This window comes from Otolemur garnettii, unplaced genomic scaffold (assembly GCF_000181295.1).
Source record: "Otolemur garnettii isolate 467f Iridium unplaced genomic scaffold, OtoGar3 scaffold00104, whole genome shotgun sequence".
NCBI classification, from domain to species: domain Eukaryota; kingdom Metazoa; phylum Chordata; class Mammalia; order Primates; family Galagidae; genus Otolemur; species Otolemur garnettii.
In genome coordinates this window covers 2,161,949-2,186,713 of record NW_003852499.1, presented here as the reverse complement: position 1 = coordinate 2,186,713, position 24,765 = coordinate 2,161,949, and the positions used below count along the sequence as shown (strand labels likewise).

The 24,765-nt window shown below is 48.6% G+C and overlaps 1 protein-coding gene across 5 annotated transcripts in view; it reads right to left on the bottom strand.

Annotated features, from left to right (window-relative positions):
• Positions 1-13,535, bottom strand: part of CHD4 (chromodomain helicase DNA binding protein 4) — a 42,931-nt gene extending 29,396 nt beyond the window's left edge. Inside the window, exons 1-22 of one of the 5 annotated variants that reach the window (XM_012809343.1) lie at positions 13,359-13,535; positions 12,336-12,513; positions 8,764-8,885; positions 8,362-8,577; positions 7,777-7,895; positions 7,420-7,661; positions 7,071-7,198; positions 6,706-6,841; positions 6,393-6,571; positions 6,017-6,256; positions 5,119-5,322; positions 4,795-5,000; positions 4,359-4,490; positions 4,184-4,280; positions 3,022-3,213; positions 2,294-2,494; positions 1,960-2,097; positions 1,577-1,698; positions 1,283-1,456; positions 795-936; positions 570-701; positions 348-465 (exon numbers count right to left, since the gene is read on the bottom strand). In XM_012809343.1, the coding sequence (XP_012664797.1) occupies positions 348-465; positions 570-701; positions 795-936; positions 1,283-1,456; positions 1,577-1,698; positions 1,960-2,097; positions 2,294-2,494; positions 3,022-3,213; positions 4,184-4,280; positions 4,359-4,490; positions 4,795-5,000; positions 5,119-5,322; positions 6,017-6,256; positions 6,393-6,571; positions 6,706-6,841; positions 7,071-7,198; positions 7,420-7,661; positions 7,777-7,895; positions 8,362-8,577; positions 8,764-8,885; positions 12,336-12,435 (3,340 nt within the window). In that variant the 5' untranslated portion in view covers positions 12,436-12,513; positions 13,359-13,535. Of the gene's footprint in view, positions 1-347; positions 466-569; positions 702-794; positions 937-1,282; positions 1,457-1,576; positions 1,699-1,959; positions 2,098-2,293; positions 2,495-3,021; positions 3,214-4,183; positions 4,281-4,358; positions 4,491-4,794; positions 5,001-5,118; positions 5,323-6,016; positions 6,257-6,392; positions 6,572-6,705; positions 6,842-7,070; positions 7,199-7,419; positions 7,662-7,776; positions 7,896-8,361; positions 8,578-8,763; positions 8,886-12,335; positions 12,514-12,626; positions 12,823-13,358 lie in introns of those variants that run through there. The other 4 variants (XM_012809342.2, XM_003796407.2, XM_012809345.1 and 1 more) reach the window with 4 other exon arrangements.
• Between the last annotated feature and the right edge of the window lie 11,230 nt (positions 13,536-24,765).

The following is a 24,765-nucleotide window of genomic DNA, read 5'->3' as shown; positions in this document are numbered from 1 at the left end:
AGAGACGCACAAAAACAAGTGAAGTGATGAATCCAAAGATACAAGTGAATGAGGATGTTTGGAGCCAAACCACTCCTCCTTTTTATGCCGGGGAGATAGTGTCTCACTCTGTCACACTCGGTAGAGTTCCATGGCATCATAGCTCGTAGCAACCTCAAACTCTTGGGCTCAAGCGATTCTCTTGCCTCAGCCTCCCAAGTAACTGGGACAACAGACACCCACCACAACACCTGGCTATTTTTAGAGACAGGGTCTTACTCTTGCTCAGGCTGGTCTCAAACCTGTGAGCTCATGGAAATCCACCTGCCTTGGCCTCCTGGAATGCTAAGACTCTCCTTTCTTCTTACCATTGAAGCGGTCAATGGCCTCTTGCCGCATGTTCCCAGTGATTCCACCATCAATACGTTCATATTTATAACCTTCATGCTCCAAGAAATCCTCTAGCAGGTCCAGCATCTTGGTCATCTGTAAAAGCACAGTTTAATCATGGAGGAGACAGATGATAATCCCTTTCTGTGTCACTGAGGGTTTTCTACTACTGTCCCTGTAGCTCCCAGCCCACAGGATACCTGGGAGAAGATGAGCACACGATGCCCGCCCTCCTTAAGGTTCTTGAGCATCTTCTGCAGCAACAATAATTTCCCAGATGCTCTGATTAGGGCACTGCCATCATACATCCCATTAGGCATCTTAGGGGCTTCCTGAGAACAAAAGCAAAGAAAAAAAAAATACTAAAAGAAATCCCACATGAAGGAGTTCCAACCCAGAAGCAAACAAGAGTAGGCACAACATACCATTGCAGCCACAGGGAAAAGATACGGGTGGTTGCAGCACTTCTTAAGATCCATCACCACATTTAGCAGAGAGACCTGGTTGCCACCACCTCGAGCATTGAGTGCTTCAAAATTTCGAGTGAGGATGTACTTATAGTATTTCCTACATAGACAAGGTAGAAAGATAGATTTGACTCAAGAGTCTTTAAATGACATATCCCCATGCCTGAGATCTTTTTCCAACATATCTCACTTTGGAGCTAAGGAAACCTAACAAGCACAAGCACCACCACCACCACCATTACTCACTATTTTAAATAAGGGAATGTATAACTAAGAATTATGTACTCTAACTCCTTGGCATCAGGTTTCTTTAGGCCTTGTTTGATCCTGTCACCAGATGCCTTGAAGCTGAATGCAGGGAGGGGTAAGAAAGGCTGCAGTGTGACTGGCAGATGTCTAACTCTATTTACAAAATGGTGTTAGTGCTTTTGTCCCTTTCAACTCACTTCTGCATAGGGCTTAGCTCCACACGCACAATTAGTTCTGTCTTGGATGGCATATTCTTGAACACATCTGCTTTGAGCCGCCGCAACATGTGAGGCCCCAACATATCATGCAGTTTTTTAATCTGGTCTTCCTTGGCAATATCAGCAAACTCTTCTAAAAAGCCTTCCAAATTGCTTTAGGAAGAAAAGGGAAAAAGTTGTTGGGGAAAGGAGAGAGGAAAAGTAATTTAGGAAATGGATAACAAAAGAACAAAAAGCAGAATTATGGTCAATTATGAATAAACACACACTTACTGGAACCTCTCGGGGGTGAGAAAGTTAAGCAGATGAAACAACTCTTCAAGATTGTTCTGCAATGGAGTCCCTGTCAGCAACAGTTTGTGCTGAAGTGAGTAACCATTCAAGACCCGGAAGAACTGGTGAAGCAGATGGATAGAGGTAAAAATTCTATGAAAAGAGGGCTTTAGTATATCTCTGCAAAATTTCAAGCTAATTTACTGCTCAGTAGTTAAGCCTCCTTCAGGCATCATCATCCTTTTAAAACACCTGGCCACTATGGGCTATCATGAGAAAGGAAGGCAGAGACCACTTTTCCCATTCCTCTTCTCCTCACTTAATGAGTGGGTGGTACTAGAAAACTAAAATGGACACTATAAGTGCTCTCCCTAACCCCTCACCTTAGACTGATTGTTCTTCAGCCTATGGGCTTCATCCACGATGAGGCAGGCCCAATCAATAGAACCCAAGATGGCCATGTCAATGGTGATCAATTCATAGGATGTCAGCAGCACATGGAATTTCACAGATGCCTCTTTCTGCACATGAAAACAACCTGGTCACCACCGGTAAACTCCTGATATAAGCACAACCAAGAGTCTGATGGCGTTTTTCCTTCTCCCAGGGTTACCCTTTTGCCATACCCAGAAACCAGGTCATAAGGAAACAAACTAAGCCCCCCCCCAAACTAAGTGAAAACCCCCTCTCTATGCTGGCCTCCTTCCTCTGAGATACCTTCATGCGGGAAGCCTTCTTGCCACCACGAATAGCATTGTCTTCAAAGGAGAATTCATTCTCCCGGATGATGGCACGACTGTCCTTGTCACCCACGTAGGTCACCACATACATATCTGGAGCCCACATTTCAAACTCCCGCTCCCAGTTGATGATGGTGGAAAGAGGGGCACTCACTAGAAAGGGGCCTTTGGAATGACCCTTTGCAGATAAGAAACAGAGTCAGAACTGAGGACGCCAGCACACTGCAACCCCAATATCCACCTCCTCCTGCTGCTGCTCAAGTTTGAGGCCTAAGACTGGCATCTGCACTGCTGCTGCCACCCCCTTTTCTTCCTCTATGCAAATGCCTTGACCACAAATTTCCCTAAACCCAAGATCCATCCTCACAAAGAGCTTAAAATCCTACCTGTTCCATTAAGTCTTTCCATACTAATTCCACCCATAACTCTGCTTACCTCAGTGCATAATTGTTTACCCAGGACTGAGACCCTATGCATCCACCATGAATTCTACCCATGGCTCTAAACCCTCCAATCTTTTACTGTGTGTGTGTGTGTATATGTATAGACATATATATATGTGTGTCTATCTTACTATCACTTAACAGTGTTCTTCAAAGTTAGAGAATAATTGTTTCTTCCCTCTTCTCTCTCCTCAGAGTATAAAAAAAAGACTACAAATATAAAATACCCACCCAAAAAACTAACATCCCCAGCTTTTCTTACCTCCTTGTAGAGGGAATAGAGGAAGACTGCTGTCTGTACAGTCTTCCCAAGACCCATCTCATCAGCCAAAATGGTGTCAGTGCCCTGAGCCCAGGAGAAGCGCAGCCAATTCAAGCCTTCCATTTGATAAGGGTGCAGGGTTCCACCGGTAGCATCCAGGTACTCTGGCTGTCGCTCATACTTCACTGTTGGCTGAAGGATAAAAGAGATAAGTCAAGAGCTGGCAAAAAATTCTCTTCCTTTCGTAAGATGGCAGCTGCCTCATCCTCGTATGTCCTCACAAGATCCCCCTAGGAGAGCCACAAAAAATTCTGAGGAAAAAGATTCCCAATGGTTATTTCAATTTTGTGTTTGATTTAGGACTCTGCAGAAATCAGAGCAATTAACCTATCAGGCAAACCTGATCTTGGGTCCTACAGATCTTGGAGAAAAAGCACATCATAGTTCCCCTAGCAATATGATAATTCTAATAGTCAGGATCCACCAGATAAATAACTACATGTCCCTCCTAGATGGATCTTTTTACTTTAACCACCCTCAAATTATACTGCACAAACAAAACACAAAGGACCTAAGCCATGAAATTAAAGGTCAGAAAATGAAGGTTCCAATATAAGTTTCATAAAAGCTTGGTTGTATGACCTCTCCCCAGATAGTATTTCTTCAATCATATAAAATACACCTCTTAGGTGGCACCTGTGGCTCAGTGAATAGAGCACCAGCCCCATATACCGAGAATGGAGGGTTTGAACCTGGCCCTGAACAAACTGCAACAAAAAAATAGCCAGGCATTGTTGCAGGTGCCTGTAGTCCCAGCTACTTGGGAGGCTGAGGCAAAAGAATCCCTGGAGGTTGCTGTGAGCTGTGATGCCACGGCACTCTACCAAGGGCAACAAAGTGAGACTCTGTCTCTTAAAAAAAATAATAGTAATAAAATAAAATACACCTCCTTTCTTGTCCTGAAGATAAAAGGAGAAAGTAATCCTAGTGCTTTCTCATTTATAGAGATGTGGGAAGTGAGGCAATGAGCTTTATGAAGCATTTGTAGCTACAAAGTTATTATCTGCAGATAATTACTTAGCATACCATAATTAGAAAGCAGCAGGCAAGATATACTGTACTACCCAACAAACTGTACCCTCTCTTTTCTACCCCAACTCACATCAACTGTTGGTGTTTCAGGAGGCCTCTCCAACTTCCTCAACTTCACCTTCTTGAGCTTCTTGCCTGGTCGTCCTTCCTCACCCCTCATTAACTCCCTAAAGAAGAAAGACATCACACAGCTGCCCAAGGTCCTTTTCAATAAGTAACTCTATTCTTCACCCCAAATCACTCACCTGTGATTCCAATAGCTTTGTTTAAACAAGTCATAATCCTGTATCTCCACATCCTCACTCTCCCAAGACGCCTGATCATATGGTAAGTCCCGCCACTTGATCAAATAGTGGACATGGCCCTTTTTGTCCACACTGCAAGGTCAAGGAGAAAAAAACCTAAGAGCCAGAAAGTAACCCTCCTTCCCTAAGTTAGTCTTGGTTTCAAAAACTGATAATAATGTATGTACCATACCAGACCTCAAATGTATCAGAGCCTCTACTTTATCAGTCTTTGGACCAAAAATTATCTCGAATCTATATCTCCCATAGCTCAAAAACATTTAGTCAATGACAACACAGAGTTAGTGTAAGTTACTGGTGATGTCTATTTTGCTAATCCCTTCAGCAATAGTCTCCCATGGAGATACTGCCTACCTCCAGTGTGCCCAGCTGGTACCTGTGGTTCAGGATGCGGTGGATCATCATCCACTCAGGTTTTATCCCATAGCGATAGAAGCGTTCCTCCATCTCTGCAAATTTAGGGTCCTTGTTTTTTCGCTTTCGGCTCTTTTCTTCATCACCACCAAAGTCCCCAGAAGGTGGCTCATCCATATCATTCTTCCGTTGGTAGTTTCTGAACATCACCTGACAGTGCAGCTCCAACTTAGAGCAGAAAGAGAAAATAAGCCACCAAGAAGTCGCATTCACTCCTTTCTATCCACAAAGCTGTTTTCTCACTACCCTTTGTAGTCCCCACATCTCCATCCTATTCTAGACTTACCTGCAATTCTGACACCCAGGAACAGTGCCAGTAAGACATGCCTTGCCATTTTACAAAGAACTGCCGCTCTGGCCGCCCCTCCAAGGGCTTAGGGGAGGGAGTATTGGGATCAGCATCTGGAGGCCGAGGCACCGGTGTTGGAGATGGTGGCTGACCCCACTTCCAGATTAGGATCTTCTGAACTTTACCCTTCAGAGCTGGACACTGAGGGAAAAAAAAAGATGACCTAATCCCAGATCACACCCATGGGAGGAGACAGGAGAGCCCACAGCCTCAACTTTGTCAAAGACATGATTAAAATCTCATTTCAAGTAAATCTAATCCCAGGTCCTCTCTAGGAAAAGAATACAGGTTGAAGACCCCTTATCTGAAATCCATAGGACCAGAAGGAATTTGGCTGAATTTCATCTCCATTTCTGGACATGACCCAGGATTTATGTGATACTATCACTCCTAACAGAGCCAGTAGCTAGACTTTAACAGTAACTCAAAACAAGTGGCATAGAAAACCCACAGACATGGAGCTCAAGATTCCTCTAGTAAGCAATGTAAAAGCAGTAAGCGACTCTATGAAACATTCTAAGCTATTAAGTCCCCAAGGTAGAATGTCAAAAAAAGAGACAAATGTTTTTAGCTAGAACATTGCTCCATTCCTCTCAGAGCTGGCAAGACATCAACTCCACTGGTTGAAGTTAGTTCTGTATTTTCCCAGGACAAAGATATCCCAAGACTACATGAAGAAGGGAAATACCTACTTCAGGCCTAACAAGTTCATAGGTCTCCAATGACCTCTCCTGCACCTCAGCCTCAGAATGCCTACATATATATAGAAGTGATAAACATTTCTGCTAGACCGTACTTCCCACATCTCCTGACCTGGCTAAGGTCAGCCACTCACCGTACAACGGGGACAGAGCCATTCACCATTGGGGATCTCTGGAAGTGGAGGATTCAGGCAGTGAATATGGTAGGAAGAAGGACAGGTATCACAACAGAGCAGCTCCCCACCATCCTTGCAGACTCGACAGAATTCCATATGGTGGTCATCCTCCTCTTCAGGATCTCCCCCAACCTCTTCCAGGATCTCCTCACCCTCCGAATTATCCTCTTTGGCCTCCCACTGGATACCTTCCTTCTCCTGTAGTAAAGGATCACAGATTCAGATTATTACCACCCCCCACCCATCATTCCTTTGAATGCTTCCCAAAGTTCATAACCAAAGAGGCTTATCATCCCACCCTTTCTCTTGTGGGTTCCAAGGGCCAGATACTCACACAGTGTGGGCAGCTCCACTTGCCCTCAGGAGCCTTCTCCATATCCGGATCCAGGCAGACCATGTGGTAAGCTCGGGGACAGGTATCACACAGGATGATCTCACCGCCTTGCTGGCACACCTCGCAATAGTCCTGGTGGTCTGTCTCATAACCATCCACAGCAGTCACCTCCTCCTCGCCTGGGCAAGGAAGAGGGAAAGCCCAGTTATTAGAAAAAAACTACCTCCCTCCCCAACCCCATCTCCTTAGGGAGATTCTTCCCCCATGATTTCTACCTCATCCCATCACATACAGATAAAGAAAAGAAACACACCTTTCTTTTTCTTTTTAGTAGTTCGGAGTTTCTTGCGGCTGCGGCTACTACGGCTGGTGGAACCATCAGAAACAGAGTAACTATTGATACTGGCATCATCGAAGTCAGATTCCACATCTAAGTCGTCATCCTCACTCTGGCAGGTAAAAATAAATAAGGTTAAAAGTTCAAGCCAACGAGAAAGAGAGAGGGTAGAGAGGAGATCGCTCTCTCACTGGGGTACCAGAATCCCAGTAAAGACTGTTATATATGGAGCCAGCTCCACACATTCTTACATGCCTACTGTAAAAGATAGATCTGACATAAGGTAACAGCCTCCCTATTAGACTTGGCACTCTCCCCAAAGGGATGGACTGGGCTCTCACCGAGGATCTCTTACGCTTAGAACCAAAACCTCCCAGCTTGATTTTCAGGGGAGCTACTTTCTTGGGTTTAGGCTTCTTGGCATCAGGTACACGAGGGCTGCCCTTAGGCTTCCTCCGAGCATTGGGACCTAAAATTGAATACATCCAAACATATACCACCACAAGTTAAAAGACGGAAAAATAAAATCTTCTCCACCTAAGCTTGCATCACCATGTCCACATTCCCGAATTTCCCTAAATCTCAAACTCATTCCTCCCTCCTATTTCTTACTTTAGGACTGACAAACATTTCCATGGTTTCTCTCCTAAGCCCATTAGTCCCTCCTCTCCTACTTGCAGGCCATTTCACCTTTGCCCTCCTTGGTCTTGGCCTTTCGGATGGGCACCTCCACAGGGGGAGGTGGTGGTGCAACCTCAGTGGCTGTCACCATGCTCTCCACCACTGCTACTGCTGCCGCTGCTGCCGCTGCCACTGAAGCCCCAGAACTGCCTTTGAAGGGGTTGTTGGTACTGAACTCCCGCCACTTCGCACCCAAAACCATCATCATCTTGGAGACAGCAATCTTGGGGTTTTTGGCAGCAATGAGGGGTCTGGTGGAGAAGTGGACAGAAAAGAGGGAAATGTTTAAGGGTAAAACAAAAATAGAGAAGCAAGAGATTATGGAAGAACTCTCCTCCCCCCACCCCTAAAACCCTACTCATTTACCGGACAAACTGACTGAAGGCCTTATAGTTGGTGAGGGTGCGATAATCTTCCTCTGAGAACACATGGTCAATATCTTCCATGCCCCAGTCTTCCAAGAGCTGAGCAGATGATTTAGGCTCCTACAGAGAGAGCAAGGTCAAGGACCTACCACTTAGTGCCTACACTTACTAAGGAAATTTGAATTGAAACCACAGCTTGGGGCGTGCCTGGTGATTCAGGCCTATAATCCTAGCACTCTGGGAGGCCAAGGTGGGTAGACTGCTTGAACTCAGGAGTTTGAGACCACCTGGAGCAAGAGCGAGAACCTGTCTCTACTAAAAATAGAAAAAATTAGCAGGGATTATAGAGGGCTCCTGTAGTCCCAGCTATTCAGGACACTGAGGTAGGAGGACCATTTGAACCCAGGAGTTCAAGGTTGCTATGAGTCAAGTTGACAGTGTGGGCAATCTAGCCTGGGGCAATAGAATGGGGAGAGGGGAGGAATCACAGCTTGCAAGACCAGAGTAAAAGAACTGAAAGGTAGTGGATTGTCTGAGAAACAAAGGACAGAAGTTAACAGAACAGAGAAGATGGAGAGCCAGGCACCTTTGAATCATCATCATCATCATCCTCTTCCTCTTCCTCTTTCCTCTTGGATTTGCTCTTCTTCTCCTTCTTAGGTCCAAGCTTCTTTTTCTTTTTCTTGCCAGGGGTATAGTCGCTGCCCTCACTGTCTGAGCGCAGAGCCACCTCTTCCTCCTCCTCCACAAACTCTGGCCCCTCCCCAGAGCTGTCCCCCAGCTGCCGGCATAAGAGCATACGCTGGAGCAGGGAAAGGGGGGAGAGGGAGACAGACACACACATGCTACACACATGCTGACCTCAGGACTGCCCTGAGGCTCATTCCCTAGACCTGGCCCACTCACTACTCCAGAGGAAGAGGTCCTTCAACCCTTTTTAGAGCTCCTCCCTTCTTCCTCTGATTCCCTATAACAGTCACTCACTCACCTCCTTTTTTTGGCGCTTGCTCTTAGGAATTTTAGGGTCCCTGGGTTTCTTAGGCTTTTTCTTCTTCTTGAGCTTTGGAGTCTCTGCTTCTGACAAATCCTCTTCTGGGTCCTCTTCATTTTCTACATATATTTGGCAAAGCGTGGTAGGCAGGGAAAAGATCAATAACAAAAGGTTAGGGCCTAATCCAGAGGCTTTAGACTTTATTCCCCACCTCTTGTCCCAGATTCCTCTGAAGAGAACTGCTATACTCTCCACAGAAGGAAGCTGATACCCAGGACAAAAAGACAAAGAGAGAGCTGTATACACTCGAAATAGGCCTGCCAGGCCAGACAGGCCCACCTTGGGCAGCTGTCCAGACCCCTGGGTTCTCTCTCCCATTACTACCAGCAGTCTTCTAGATGTTCACCAGCACAGCTGAATAAAGCTGCTAAGAGTTCACCAAGTAAGAGAACTAAGTCTAAGTCTTCTGTAACTGGCCACCAAGTAGTGTATAAGCCAGGGAGAGAATGAAAGGTCCTATCTAGAAGACAAAAGCTCCTTCCCAGAACAATACCAGTTCAAGGATCCCAGAAACCACACCCTCCTCTAACTCTTCTGGGGTCCTCACAGCTCAAAACAACCAGAACCTCCAAGTCCCCTATTCAGTTGCCAGCCCAATCTCACACCTACTCCCAAAACAATTTCCTTTCCCCATCTCCAACTCTAATGTTCCTCCCAGCCTCTCCTGGGTCAGTAGCCTCCTCTCCCTAGGGGCCCAAATCAGCCCAGCTGTCACCATCTCCCTCCCACCCCAAGCAATCCTCCTCCCATCTGGCTCCACCTCCTCCCCTGGCTGGAAGCACACACAAAGCCTAGGGTAATACTGAAAGCTCCTGGGCAAGGATAGGTGGGAAGGGGCACAGAGGGGGAGGCAGGAGGCAGCTTCCTTTGTAACAAACATTCACACCAACTCTGGCTCCCTCCTCCCTCCTTTCTCTCCCTCTTTCCAAGCCACCCCCGCCCAGGTTGGGGGGGAGTAGAGAAAGGAGTGGAGAGAAGAAGAGAGTGCCTCACCCACTGAGGAGAGGGAAAATGGCTCCTGACCGCAGAAGCCAGCCCAGGGCACCCAGCTGCCAACATAGGACAGACAGGAAGTGGCAGGGGAGGGGGGTGGGGTTGAGAGAGGTAGCCAGAGAAAGACTGCCCTCACAGAAGATTTCCCAAATTACTACCTAGCCCCAGGTCCAAATGCCACTAATCTCTAACACCTACTCTGAGATGACACAGTTCACAAGAGGCCACTCTACTATCCCAGGCAAGGAAATCCAGGGAAAGCAAGACAAACATGAAGGATAATACTTTGAGAAGGATTGGATTACTCCCTCAATAATAATTTCAGTCATCAGACCTAAGATTTAACAAAGACTCAGTAAAGGTGTGGTCAGAGCATACAACCTTCTTCCCAAATTCTGATACCCAAAAGATTTAGCTTGAGGAATGGAAGCCCACAAAGAGTCTCTAAAGCTCAGCTTCCTCATCACCTCCACCCAGAGTCCTAGCCAACATACAGGAGTCATGTCTACACCCCCCCCAAAAAAAACAGGAGCAAGACCTACATAGTGGTGGAAAACAATATCCATCCTTTAATCCCTCACATGCTCTTAGTTCCTGACCCCCAGAACTAGCCCTAAAATGTCCCTGGCTCCACCCTTCCTGAGCTAGACAGATACTAGGGAACATGAGACATTAGGCTGGACAAAGCACCATCAGCCTCCCCCCTTTCACTCAGCCCAAGATCAGGCCAGGCACAAGAAAGCCCCTCCCATTCCCTTGGGAATGGAACACCAGCCTGGATCTCACAGAAAGACTCATTTTCTTAAGGGCTATCCCCAAGTCACTCTCCCCATCAGCTACAGAGGGTCTTCTTTGCCATCCCCATAAAAGCTGGAAACAGATAAGGACAAACCAAAGGAGGCAAAGTAAATACCCTTCCATCCACATATGACCCCCAAACTTCTGACAAAGCATGTGCTAAAACCACATGCAGCAAACCAACTAAGATATAAAGGAAGATTTGGGAAAGGGGCAGGAATGGGGTGTGGCAAGTGGAAAAACTGGGTCATGCTACAGCTCAGGGCAGAGTTCACTCTGGGAGCTTACACATCTCCCAGTCAACATGGGGGGCAGCCCCAAACCAAGGGCCAGTGCAAGGCCAAGATGTGGAACCAACATGCCTGGATAGCAGTTCTATTTTGCATGCCCCTCTCAGAAAGGGCAGGTTGACCTCACCATCACTACTGCCCTGCCCCCATCTTGGGCAAAAGCATAGAAATGAGCCACCCTACCCTATACAGTGATGAGACCCAAGTCTAAACTTATTCCAACAGCTGAAGACTCAATAACAAGACTAACCCCTCTTCTAAAAAGTCTCAGGTTGAAGTGAAGAGTTCCAACTTAGAATATGCCAAATGAAAAAGCATCTCTCCTAGACCACCTCAATTTCCGGCTGGAGCTAAGAGAAAAGGCAGAGTAAAACATGTTGGATGGGAAACAAAAACAGGATCAGCAGGCTCCAGAATGAGAAGATAAGTAAAAACAGAAGAAATGAAGAAAGGGCATGTAGGAAAAAAAATGAAGCTAGAAAAAAACGTCAAGGAAACAAGTAGCCGATTTAGCTAAGGGCTCAGAAGAAGGAAAGACAGACCAGAGAGACATCCACTTAGAAGCATGACATCAATCATCATCTGAGAATAGACAAGGGCTACTCCAATCAGGCAGGGTGGTTATAATCATACGGGTTTGGCCAGTTCACAGAGCCACCCCAAAACACAGATAGTGCAACCCTTAACACACCTACACAAACACTTGACACTGCCAGCCCAAACCCCAGGCTATCTCGCAGAGGCAGAGCCTCTAGGAAAAAAGCCAGGATTATGTCCACCCGCTAGGGTAAGTGGGGTACCCTCCCTTCTAGACTAGTACATCCTCCCCTAGCCCCCATCATTTCCCCACTCAAAACATTGCAGCACTATGCCTGGCTAAACGCGCTCCAGCTCCTGCCGAGGAGCGCAATTCAAACTTCGCACAGTTGAAACAGCACAGAAAACCGGTAAGTGATCAGCAGCTAAAAATAATCAGATAGAGAGTAACCAGCGCTCCTTCTTTCCTTCCCACAGCAGCAGCCACAGGATCCTACCAGCACAGATGCCCAGCTGGTATCCTCAAACAGAAATCTCCAATACCCCCCACTGCGGTCACCAAATAACCTCCAGGGGTCCCAGCTACCTGCATTCCTCCAAAGACCCACGCAAGGTAATTCTTGCCATCCGAGAGAGCTCCCTCAACCGGGAACTGCATAGCATTCCTCAAGACAGAGAAGCGCAGCAAGCTTGCATCTCCATCCGCGGTGCCCAGGAGGCACATGGCTTCCACCCCCCTCACACAAGAGCTCCGCAGAAGAGAACCACTCCCTTCGGATGCCCTCCACTTCAGGCTCTGCAACAGCGACTAGCCACACAACCCTGCCTCACCAGTCACTCAGAAGAGCCCAAATGCCTCCTTCCTGCCCTGGCCCTTGGGGAAGATGTTACCTGGGTGGGGTGGGGGCAGACTGTGGTTCAAAAGTGCATCCATATCCTCCTCCTCACTGCCCGCTGAGCAGGGGGACGGGGAGCCCAGGCCCGACGCCATCCCCTTCCGCTCCGGGCCAGGGAATTGGCCCAGCTGCTCCTGCCGGCGGCCTGGGGCCCTCTACACTGGCCCGAGTCACTGTGCGGGGGAGGGGGGAGAGAAAGGGAGAACAGTCAGTGACGCGCACTGTCCCCCTCCCCCACACCCACCCGCTCTTTCCGCCCCCCACCCCAGCCACCCTAGCAGGGCACCTAAACCGCTCAAGCTGAACTTAGTTCCACACTCCTCGGGGGCAGCCCGGAAGCCGGCTCCCCAACAGGAGCCCCCAAGAAGAGAGGGAGCGACACCCCCGAGGGCAAGCTGGTGCAGCGTGAAGAGAGAAGCCGGGTTGGACCGAGCAGGGTGTGACGGGGGGAGGGGGTCCAAGTGGCCGCAGAGCGGGGGGGCCAGGAGAGGCGGCAGGCGGTGAGGCGCTCGGGGACACAAGGTCACTTGGGGGTGGGGGGGCGCCTCTCTGCGCCCGGGAGGGGCCAGTCCCCAGACAGGGCAGCTCTCCAAAGGCTGTCCTCTGGGACAACTCAGGTTCTCTTCAGGAGCCGCAGGGACGAGGGGGCGTGGAGGCTCGGGCGCTGCAGGGGGCTGGAAGCAGGGAAGGGGGGGTGAGAGAGCTCCCACTGGGAAGGGGGCCGGGCCACGTGTCCCGGGGGGCAAGTGACCAAAGGGCGAGGGGGCGGGCGCCGGGCATTGTGGGAGACCTAGCCCGAGGTGGGGGTCGAAGGAGACAAGACTCTGGCAGGGTTAGGGCGGGGAGTGGAGGGGGAGGCCGGGCACCCTGCAGGGGAGGAAAAGGAAGGGTCCGCTCCTCCGGGCAGGGGGCGGTCCGGCGATCCCGGGACGCCTGAGGAAGGGGCGGGTGAAGGGATGACCCTCGGGGCTTGTCGGGCAGTGAGGGGAGTCTCTTTGAGAACCCGCACTCTCCTCACCCCGGAGCCGCCGCAGGTCGCGCTGGGTCCGGCCCGGTGTCACTCCCGCTCCGGCTCTTCCTCTCCACGGCCGAAGGGGGGAAAATGGCTCCGGCTCCGGCGTCGCCTCTTAAAGGGCCCGAAACACCGGCCGGGAAATCCCACCGCACTGGCCCCGCCCCCCCACGGACAGCCCATAATAACCTCAACCAACTCCAACCCCCCCCCCACTACCGCCACCCTCCCTAGGTCTCCCGGGCAACCCCCGCCCCCTCGTCGCTCAGGCAACCATTGGCCACGCCCCCTTCGAGCGCGCGCGCGCGTGTCACCCGGGCAACCGCCCACCTCCTGGCCATCCCATAATACACACACGGACACCCCACACACACACCTCTGCCCCCCCTACATTTCATACACATATATGCCAGGGGGCTGCTGACATCTCATAATATTACAGACCTTTTACGTCTAACCCTCTTAGACATCCCATAATAGCCATCCTTTGCCAACTTCTTTACTCTTGGCCCTAGTGCCAACATCCCATAATAATTCATCACCCCTCCCTCCCTATGGCCATCCCATAATAAGCACCCCTCCCAGTACCTCAGCCTCATATCCCATAATACTTATCCCCATCCCCCACAGACATCCCATAATAACCACCCTTCATCCACCCCAGTTTGATATCCCATAATAGTCAAAAACTCACCCCCCCCCACATACTACAACGACGGACACTCGGCCTCCTCCCACACATATCCCGTAATAATCAGTCTCCCACTTTCTATACTGACATCCCATAATAACCCTGGGAGCTGCCCTCAGTCCCTGCAGGGTAGAGTCTAGAATGCTCACATCACCCGCAAACTTCATACTCTCTGTCTAGCTCGTGGCCCATAATAACCTCCCTTATCAAAGAGATAGTCCATAATGATCAATGGCCCCTACTGTCACCTGAGAGATGGACATGGAATCTCCTTTCTCCTAATACTGGAAAGATATCCCATAATAATTTTACTCCCTCTGGTCACACCCTGACACCCCATAATAATTGCAAGGAGCCCGTGGTCAACTAGGTACCATAATACTCCCAGCACAATCCAGCCCCACATCCCATGATGCTTCATCTCCACTCTGCCACTCCTATACCCATCAAGGTAGGCATCCCATAATATTCATATTCATATTCATACCTCTCCCATCTCTAGATACTGTCAATCTATTCTAACACCCAGAGCAGGGAGGACCAGCCACCCTACCCACACCACCCTGTCCCTGCCCCCACTTATACACTCCTTAATCCCTTTCTGGGCCAAAGCAATGTATCTGCAAAAAGCCTCTTGATATCTAGGACCCTAGCATCACCCGCTCCAACATTTCCAGACACTCGGGTTCTGGGAGCCAACCCAGAGCCCCACCAAATCCCACCAAAATGCAAGTATTTTCCCAGTGCTTACCCCCTCTTAAATTTTGAGAAAGACCAACCAAAATACCAAGCTGACAGATGAAACATTTACATAAAGTTTAATTCACAAGAGCAACCCATAATAATCACAAACTCCCATCCAAAGACTATTTCTCAATATTCTAGCAGTCCTCTTCCCCCTCCACCAGGTCAGGGACCTTTATAACACCCTAGGCGCTGCCATGGATGGACAGCCTATCATGATGTAAACTGAGGATCCTGCTGTGTACACACCAAGAGTAGAGACCTGCTCTCCCTCTGCACATTCATTCAACATACTGTCTGTTGACACAGTACCTAGCAAGACACAGAGCTGGGCACCACTGAGAATGCAAAGTCCCTGGTACCTTCCTTCAAGAAGCAAAACTAACCAAATAGTGATACCAGTTGACTGTCTGGTGTCAAAGGAGAGCTACAAGAGCTACTTCCCAACTTCCCATTACAGAGAATAAAATAAATTCTACTGATCTCAGGAGAGAGCATATTCCAGTAGGGTTCATTGTGGTCCTCAGGCTAGAAGGTATTCCAACAGGATTTATAGATATAGACGATGGTCAAGATAATCTGTTCCCTACATTGTAGGAATTCCAATTGAAAAGCAATGTTCATCCATCTAATGTTCCTAATACTAAAATCCTATAATGCCTTCACATACTTCTTGGCTCATCAATATATCAGAATTGTTAACCTCATTCTGGAACAAATCCAGCTTCCCCATATTTGCAGTCACTTTCCCATTTTTGATCCTGAAGTCTATAACACATCCCATTGCCCCCATCCTTATGTTATTGAGACCCCATTTTCTACTTCAAAAAACACCTTAGTTGTTATAATATTCCCCATCTTACCCTCCTGTGTACAAGTCTACATTCTGGGTTGCCTTATCCATTCGATCATGCCACAAGGTAGCCCTCCAAAATACACTATCTCAGGCTGGGCATGGTGGCTCATGCCTGTAATTCTAGCACTTTGAGAGGCTGAGGCAGGTGGGTTGCCTGAGTTCACTGGTTCAAGACCAGCCTGAGCCAAAGTGAGACATCATCTCTCAAAATAGCCTGACGTTGTGGTGGGAGCCTGTAGTCCCAGCTACTTGGGAGGCTGAGGCAAGAGAATTGCTTGAACCCAGGATTTTGAGGTTGCTGTGAGCTATAATGCCATGGCACTCAACCAAGGGTGATGATGTGAGACTCTGTCTCAAAAAAATAAATAATTAATTAAATTGGCTCAGCACCTGTAGCTCAGCAGCTAGGGCGCCAGCCACATACAACAGAGCTGGCAGGTTCGAACCCAGCTCTGGACTGCCAAACGACGACACCTACAACCAAAAAATAGCCAGGTATTGTGGTGGTGCCTGTAGTCCCAGCTACTTGGGAGGCTGAGGCAAGAGGATCACTTAACCCAAAACTTTGAGGTTGCTGTGAGCTGTGACACCAGGGCCTCTACCAAGGGTGACATAGTGAGACTCTATATCAAAAAAAAAAAAAAATTAGGCAGTGCCTGTGGCTCAAGGAGCAGGGTGCTGGCCCCATATGCCGAGGGTGGCAGGTTCAAACCCAGCCCCAGCCAAAAAAAAAATGTAAAAAATATATATATCATCATCTCAGCGCCCGTAGCACAGTAGTTACGGTGCCAGCCACAAGCACTGAGGCTGGCAGTTCAAATCCCACTTGAGGCAGTTCAAACCCAGGCCGGAGCCAGCTAAACAACAAAGACAAGTGCAACAACAACAACAACAACAACAACAACAACAAAAAAGCCAGGTGTTGTGGCAGGCACCTGTAGTCTCAGCTACTTGGAAAGCTGAGGCAAGAGAATCACTTAAGCCCAAGAGTTTGCAGTTGCTGTGAGCTGTGACATCACAGCACTCTACTGAGAAGACATACTGAGACTCTGTCTCAAAAAAAAAAAAAAATATATATATATATATACACACACACACACCCTATCTCTTCTTCCCTTAACTGCCCATCCTCCAGCCACCCTGGGGACCCTACTCTAGAAAGTTTCAAAAGCCGGATCTTAAAATCCTTTGGCCCTCAAGAGAACCTGAGCCCATACACCTATCACTTTCCCTCTTTCCTGACTCCCAGAGATTCGGGATCTGAGGGGAAAACCAATGTCCTAGCACTGCTACCTTGCTGCCCCTGACCTCTAGGCCAGATACAATGTCCTCTTCTCCTCTCATGTATCTTTTTCAAGCAAGTCCAAGACCTATGAAAGTGAGAGCTGTTGAAAAAAAAAAAACAAGAACTTCCTTGTAGGAAGGGCCCTTCCTGACTGGAAGTGAATGGAATGGACCTCATGCCATCTCTACATTGCCCCTCTCATCTCATTTGCCTGGAGAAAGGGGCTGGCCAGATGACTGTCGCCTCCTCTAGGAGCCAGGGACTACAGAACTGGCATGGAGAAATGAGTTCAGGAGAGGCAAAAGCTTACTTCCAGAAATTATGATCCCTCTGCTCCTGGAGTAGAGCACCAGGGATGCAGACAAGTCTTTCCACCAGCTCCTCCCTGACTTTGTAGAACCACTAGCATTCCACATTTAACTTTCTTCTCATCTTAGGACTGGTTTTCAGGATCAAAGACCTCAGGTCTTGCCAAAAGCTCCCACTGTCACCTTTGAAGTTCGTGTTTTCTTTTCCCAATATTCACTCTGACTCCCTGGACCACCCTCTTGCTGCATTTATTGTGCCAGCCATTTCCACTATTCTGCAAGGGTTCCACAGTCTCCATGTTAAATTCTCTTACCATGGGGCGGTGCTTGTGGCTCAAAGGAGTAGGGCTCCAGCCCTATATACCGGAGGTGGCGGGTTCAAACCCGCCCCGGACAAAAAAAAAAATTCTCTTACCATCAAGATTGGACCTTATCCATTTATCCAAACCCTCCCCAATGCTTATTCTAAGTACTAAAAATGAAATTTGTGCTCTACAATAAGGGGAAGAGGAGGTAGCTCTTTGAAGATACCATAATGTAGGGGTACCTCCTTTCAAGGAAGTTTCTCCTTCCTATGTAAGGCTGCCTATTGTGCCCTCTCCTATCCCTATTTCTCTAAGGGATCCAGCCTGTCTCTGGGTCTCCAATTCCTTTCTGTAGTATCTCCATCTAGCTTATAACCTTCCTCTCATACATATACTACATTACTATGGTGATTCATTAATATAAACACAACCAACTCTTGCCTGTGATTAAATATACTGGTACCCTTTGTCTACCACACTCCCTCTGTCCCTGTATCTGCAGGTTTTACTCACTTTTCCCTTGCTTCTCTTACTCCCCACCTCACCCTGGTATCACCATGACGTTAAAATCCCTTCCTTTCTTCCTGAGTTGCAGGGAGGGCTAGAATACGTGTTTTGTGTGTTGCTTTTGTGGTCTTTAAGCTTCTATGCCTCCCTCTCCCTACTCTAGCCCCATGCTACCCTCCCAGATAAATTATAAATAAGCCACTAGCATGATTGGCCCACAGAGACTAAGGGTGGGATAATCTCCTAATTAATGCACCCATGAGGGCAGCCTCTCTAACCAGTTACCTTAGTGTTCTGTTTTCATCCCATGGTACAGAAGAACCTAGAATAATATTCAGAGTGGGTTGTCCATAGAGTTTTCAGCATAGGTTCTATAAGTCTTCTCCTTACCCCTTTGTTCTGTGAGAACCCAAGAAACTGCTCATAAGTCCAAGGGGCCACAGTATTCTCCTGCTGTGTCGGAGAAGGGGATTTTGGGAGACAACAGAGGGAGGACGAACCACAAGACACTGCACTAGGATGGCTAAACAGGATGCAGATGATGTGGGGCCTGGAGGGTGACTTGTCAGGTGTTTGTCCTTCAGGAGCTAACCCAGTCTCTGTTCTTTGGGTGTGACCGCAAGGTTGCAAAGTTCCCCATGCACCGCACCCCCACCATCTGAGGTATGGTCCCAAGGCTCAAACTCAAGAAGGCAAAGATGGAGGGGAGGACTAGGATACCGTGGTCACCGCAGGAGCATTGCTCTCTTTGGTGTGCCACCCAACCAAAACCTAGCTCTCACTTCCAGCATAGCACTAAAGGCCCTGGACTCAGCAACTATGTAGCTCACAAGCTGTGAAAAGGACCCAGGTGTCCAGAGTTTAGATGTGGCTCACTGGAGCCTGCCCCTGGGGCCCTTCAAACAGCTGTCACCCAAGAAACCTCTCCAGCCAGTTACTCCTGCCAGGCCTCAGGTCGGACTCCAGGGCTTACCCCACCCTCCCCAGCTCCTTCCCTCCCTCTTCCTTCCTTTCCTTCCCTCACCCGCCCCCTCAGCTTCACCTACCCAGGACGGCCCCACCCAGTCATGCAGGGCACATCCCATAATAATCCTCCGGAGCCCCAACCCCCCCAAAAAAGAGAGGCGGCCATCCCATAATAGCCACCCACAAGAGACATTCCGCGGTGACCGCCCCCTCCCTGCAGAGCTGCTGGGAGCAGCCATCCCATAATAGCTGGCCGCCTGTTTTACTGGTTACGGCTGTGGAGGGAGCTGGAGAGGAAATGGAGGGGAGGGGGAGGGGAAGAGGATCCAGGGCCCCCACTTTGTGGAAGTACAGGGAGAAGGGGAAGGAAAGTGGCATAGGGGCTGGGGAGCAAAAGGACGTAGTGCAGGTGGGAGGTGTGACCCACTGGCCACCACTATCCTGCTTTGGGGCTTTCTCCCCCTTCACCAGGGACTATCTTTTCCCCTCAGCACCCCAGAGGTGGCTGCCAGTTAGGGTAGACGCCTAGGATGGGTTGAGGTGCCCAAAGAGTGTAAAGTAAGTGTGTGCGTGTGTGCGCGCGCGCGCGTGCCTGCGCAAAGGGATGGATTTCAGGTGTTCCCTCTGGGCCTTTTGAGAAAGGAGACTGACCTCAGAATGGTGAGAGAGTAAGGGGTTAGGGGTGGGGGTGTCGAAGAGCTCATGCCCTCCCCATTCTGCACCACCATCCCATAATAATACCCCCAGCCCCACTCCCCCTCCCACACACGACATCCCATAATATCTTCTGGAGAAGCAGTCCCCGCAGTAGGTACAAAGAGCTATCCCATAATATGCTCCCCTACCCCCCCCAACTTGCCCCCCCCCCAGTCACATGCAGCCGGTGCCATCCCCCGCTGCTCCCCCCTCTGGCCACCGAAGGCCTTGCCAGCCCATAATACTCTTGCCTCTGGTCGCAGGAGGCCTCCAGCCCATAATACTCCCTTCCACCACCACCCCCCTTCCCGCCCCGCACCCCTTCCTCCCGCCTCCAGTTGGAGCTGGGCCTCACCAGCCCATAATATTCCCCAGTCTCCTAAGGCTGTTCCAGCCCATAATACTCTCCCTGTCTCCTAAGGCCTCTCCATCCCATAATACTGCCAGACGCCTGACCTGTGGGCCAAACCCCAGCCCGTTCCACACATCTAGGCTGTGTCAGCGCCGCCGGTCTCCCTCCCTGTCCCTCCTCCCTCGCCGGTTGGCGCTTTCTCTCCCAGGCTCCCTCCCGCCCTCCTGCCCTGGGCCCCTCTCCCAGCCCCACCCCGTGCCTGCCTGGGCCCTCACTTCCCCTCCAGCCTCCTCCCTTGCCCTTTCTCCATAGCTTGGTTCTTCATCCAGTCTCCCCCTTTCATGCACTTTTCCACCTACTCTTTAATCTGTGGGATGGACATCAGCCTGGTGGGGAGATAGTGCCCCCAGAGGGCAATGGGCCTGTCACTGCCCCTGAAGACTGCTTGACCTAGCACCATGGAAACGTGCCCAGTCTGCCTTGTTCATCAGCTCCCCTGGCCCTTGTTCTGATTGCTGGCAGAGCTCTGTCTGGGTGAAGATTCACCTGCAGCATCTAAGGTCTTCCAGAAACACACCATTGCAAGCCAAGTTTACCAATGGCATCTCCTCCCATGTCCTTGTTGGAAAGTTCCCATGTAGGAAGCTCTAAAGTGCTTTTCAAAAGTGTTCGGGTTGACACCCAGGACAGCCCAGTAAGTAGCACTATGAGCCCCATTTCACAGAGAAGAAAACAGAGGCTTCGACAGATGAAGAAATACGCTCAAGCCATGTTGCCAAGAAGTGAATAGGCTGCAGAATCAAACCCAGGTTTGATTCCAAAGTTCTGGGGCCTTTTGGGATTCCTCAAGCCCCTGTAAGAAACTTCACTTTCCTGTCTTTCAGTGGTCCTTTGGCAAGGGGAGGGTGGTAAGAATAACCCTGGCCCAGGGCGTCCTGAAAGGATGGAAAAAGAAGCCCCAGCTGTGAAATTAACCTCCCCTTCTCAGCTGGCAACCTTATGGGGACTTCCTTCAAGATGGTTCAAGACCAAGAAGAAAGCAGCTCTGCCTTCCTTTGGGATCACTTCCTTCTGCCTTGGTTCTTCTAATTTTGTGTTAAAATCAGTGGTTACTTTTCCCCTAACTGTTCTCTTCATGTGGAGGGCCCATCTCACAGAGGAAACAAACTTTGAGGAATGGACAACCAAGGGATGGTGCCCTCTCAGTTTAGCTGGTGGACAAATAGGAGTCTAGGCCATCCTGCCTGTGTGCCACCAACAAGCTGCTCCTTCTTGAGCCCTTGAGGGAGTTTTAGGGCACTGTGCACTTGGAACCCTGAGTGAACCCAGTTCTTAGCCTCCTACAGCAGCCCTGTATCCAACACACAGGGGCCTGGCCAAGTGGAGAAAGAGGTGCCTATGGATTAGAAGCATGGAGGAAGAGCTGGAAAGAGTGGGGTGGAGAGGATGCAGCAGATTCAAGGTAAAACAGGCAGATGAGAGAAGCAGCTTACATGGGGAGGGAAGGACCAGCTTGGAAACCCGGGGTGATATGTAACAAGAAAAGAAGTACCTGGGAGGGAAGATAAAGTAGGATATACAGCAAAGAGTAGGAATTTGGGAGCCACTTTCTGGTTGTGTAATCTCAAAACCTCAGATTGTACAGGTTGTTTTATCTGTAAAATGGGGATAAACATCATTCCTAACTCAGAGGGTTATTATAATAGTTAAATAAGATAATGCATCTTAAGCACTAAATTGAAATCTTGACATACAGAAGAGAATTTTTAAAACCTACTAACACTCTTTCCTAAAATTTCTTCCTCCTCCTCCTTTGGACCTTCCTAGATGTTAAATGCAGTAGTTCCAGGGCACACAGTGAGAGCTCTGGACACGCATCCTCCTTCATACTGCTCACTCAGTGATTGAGAAATCCTGTGAAAATGACAGTGGCTATAGGTTTTCCTAAGCTTCCACAGCCTATGATTTGTCAGGTTCTGTTAGTTCTTCCTCTACCTGCAACATCTTAAACGATTCTTGCCTCTCTTCACATAACGGAAAACCTTTGGGTATAGGAGCATGGAGAAATAGTCCCCCAGAGCTTTGACACCGGAGATTTCACACAAGAGACAATCCATTTCCATGTACTTCTTCCACAGGACATGTCAAACTTTTCCTGAACTGTTGCAATGGCTCCCTGGCCAGCCTTTTTTTTTTTTTTTTTGAGACAGAATCTCACTATGTGGCCCTTGGTAGAGTGCCGTGGCATCACAGCTCACAACAACCTCAAACTCTTAGGCTTAAGCGATTCTCTTGCCTTAGCCTCCCAAGTAGCTGGGACTACAGGTACCCACCACAATTCCTGGCTATTTGTTGTTGTTGTTGTCATTATTGTTTAGCAGATCCAGGCCAGGTTGGAACCCACTAGTCCCGGTGCATGTGGCTGGTGCCCTAACCACTGAGATACAGGTGCTGAGCCTGGACACCCTTTTTTTCCCCTTACACTCTCCCCACTTGATTTCCCTGAAGTTTATCCTACACAGTATGTCAGTATGAGCAAAATCTCTCTCATGTACCTTCAGGGGCTTCCCATTGCCCAGTAAATTAACTGCCAACACCTCACCCTACATTTTTACATTTTCTATCTCAAATTATAGTTATTGTGTACTTGTTCTATGGTCCTGGATAGATAGTAAACTACTTCAGACTATTCATTCACTCAACAAATGTTTATTGAGCACTTCTTCCATGCTGGGCATTGATCCAGTTGCTGGGGATACATCAGAAAACCAAACAAAATTCCCTGCCCCTGTGAAGCTTATGTTCTACCTACGGAGATGGAGGGAGAAAGGCAATAAACTATAAAAATTAGAATAAATAATAAGCAAATTACGTGGCATGTTAGAAAATGAAACATGCTTGAGTTTTAATTACCTTGGAATTCACTTATGTACCTGCATATAAAAGTACTCAAAGTTGGCTCTCGGGCTGTAGCTCAAGTGGCTAAGGCGCCAGCCACATACACCAGAGCTGGCGGGTTTGAATTCAGCCCAGGCCTGCCAAACAACAATGACAACTACAACCAAAAAAATAGCCAGGCTTTGTGGTGGACACCTGTAGTCCCAGCTACTTGGGAGGCTGAGGCAAGAGAATCACTTAAGCCCGGGAGTTGGAGGTTGCTATGCACTATGATGCCAGGGCACTCTATCCAGGGTGACAGCTAGAGGCTCTGTCTCAAAAAAAAAAAAAAAGTACTCAAAGTAATTTTTAAAACTTGTGTTCAAGACCGTGACTATTGCTTAGTGGGTAGGGCGCCACATACACCGAGGTTGGCAGCTTCAAATTCGGCCTGAGCCAGCTAAAGCAACAATGACAACTGCAATAGAAAAATAGCCAGGCAGGAGGCTGAGGCAAGAGAATCACTTAAGCCCAAGAGTTTGAGGTTGTTGTGAGCTGTGATGCCACAGCACTCTACGCAGGGCAAAAGCTTGAGACTGTGTCTCAAAACAACAACAAAAAAAACTTGTGTCCAACTCAGTTTAGATAGGACAAAATACTGAGATTTTGGACAGGGAGGCTTGATGTTGCTGGTGAGCTCAGGACAGGAGGGCACAGGTCTTGAACCCCGAGTATGAAGTAAGATGGAGCAGGTACTAACCACCAGGCCTCTCCCAGAGCAGCTGGAGAAAAGTGTCAAGCTCAGGGCGCCAATCTCCACCCAGGTGGAGAAAAGCCTGGACTTCATAGCTATCCCTGAGAAACCTGGGTCAGTTCTCTGATTTGGCCACCAGGGGTCATTTTACCCTTGTAAATCACCATCTGCAGCGCTCACGTGCAGGCATACACAAAAGGCTTCCTCAGAACTAAAACACATGGGAAGACCTTGACACTTAATCTCATTCATTCTCTCTCTCTCTCCCCCTCCTCAGAAAATCATACAGTATCAAGAAATATAGGAAGAGAAATGCTACAGGACTCACGCATAGCAACTCCCTCATTAACGTCAGGGTTTGAAGTTTTCATAGTGCAAAAAAATTAGCCAGGTGTGGTGGCCTGTGCTTATAGTACCAGTTACTTGGGAGGCTAAGGCAAGAGGATAACTTGAGCCCAGAAGTTTGAGGCTGCTGTGAGCTATGGTCACATCACTGCCCTCCTCATGCCTGACAACAAATGAGACTCTGTCTCCAACAAAACAGACGGAAAGGGAATAGCAGATGGGCCCATTTCCCTTGCCTCTAGCTTGTTAATAATGAACAGCCCACCCTAGTCTTCCCTTCTCACTCTTACTTCCTTGTAATACTTCCTTGTAATTCTCCTCCTCTAGATGTAGCACAATTCCCTTTTCCCTTCCCAAAGATCCCTGTCCCTCTGCAAGTGTTCGTGTGACTCTCCCCACCAACATTGCTCTGGTATACCCAGGCTTATGTTCAATTAGGTGTACTACTCTTACCCACCCCCAGAAAACCGCACACTGTGAGGACTACCAGTATCAATTCATTGTTGAACATAGGCCCTACCCTAGTAATTAAAAAAAAAAAAGGTTACAATGCCCTGGGAAGAAGTTAGATATGAACTCTAATAATGTAGCACAAGTATGGTTCTGAAAGTGTGATACAGGGATCTACTCTTTGAGGAAGCCTATGAGGTCAAAACTATTTTCATAATACTACTAAGATGTTATTTGCCCTTTTCTTTTTCTTTCTTTCTTTCTTTTTTTTTTTTTT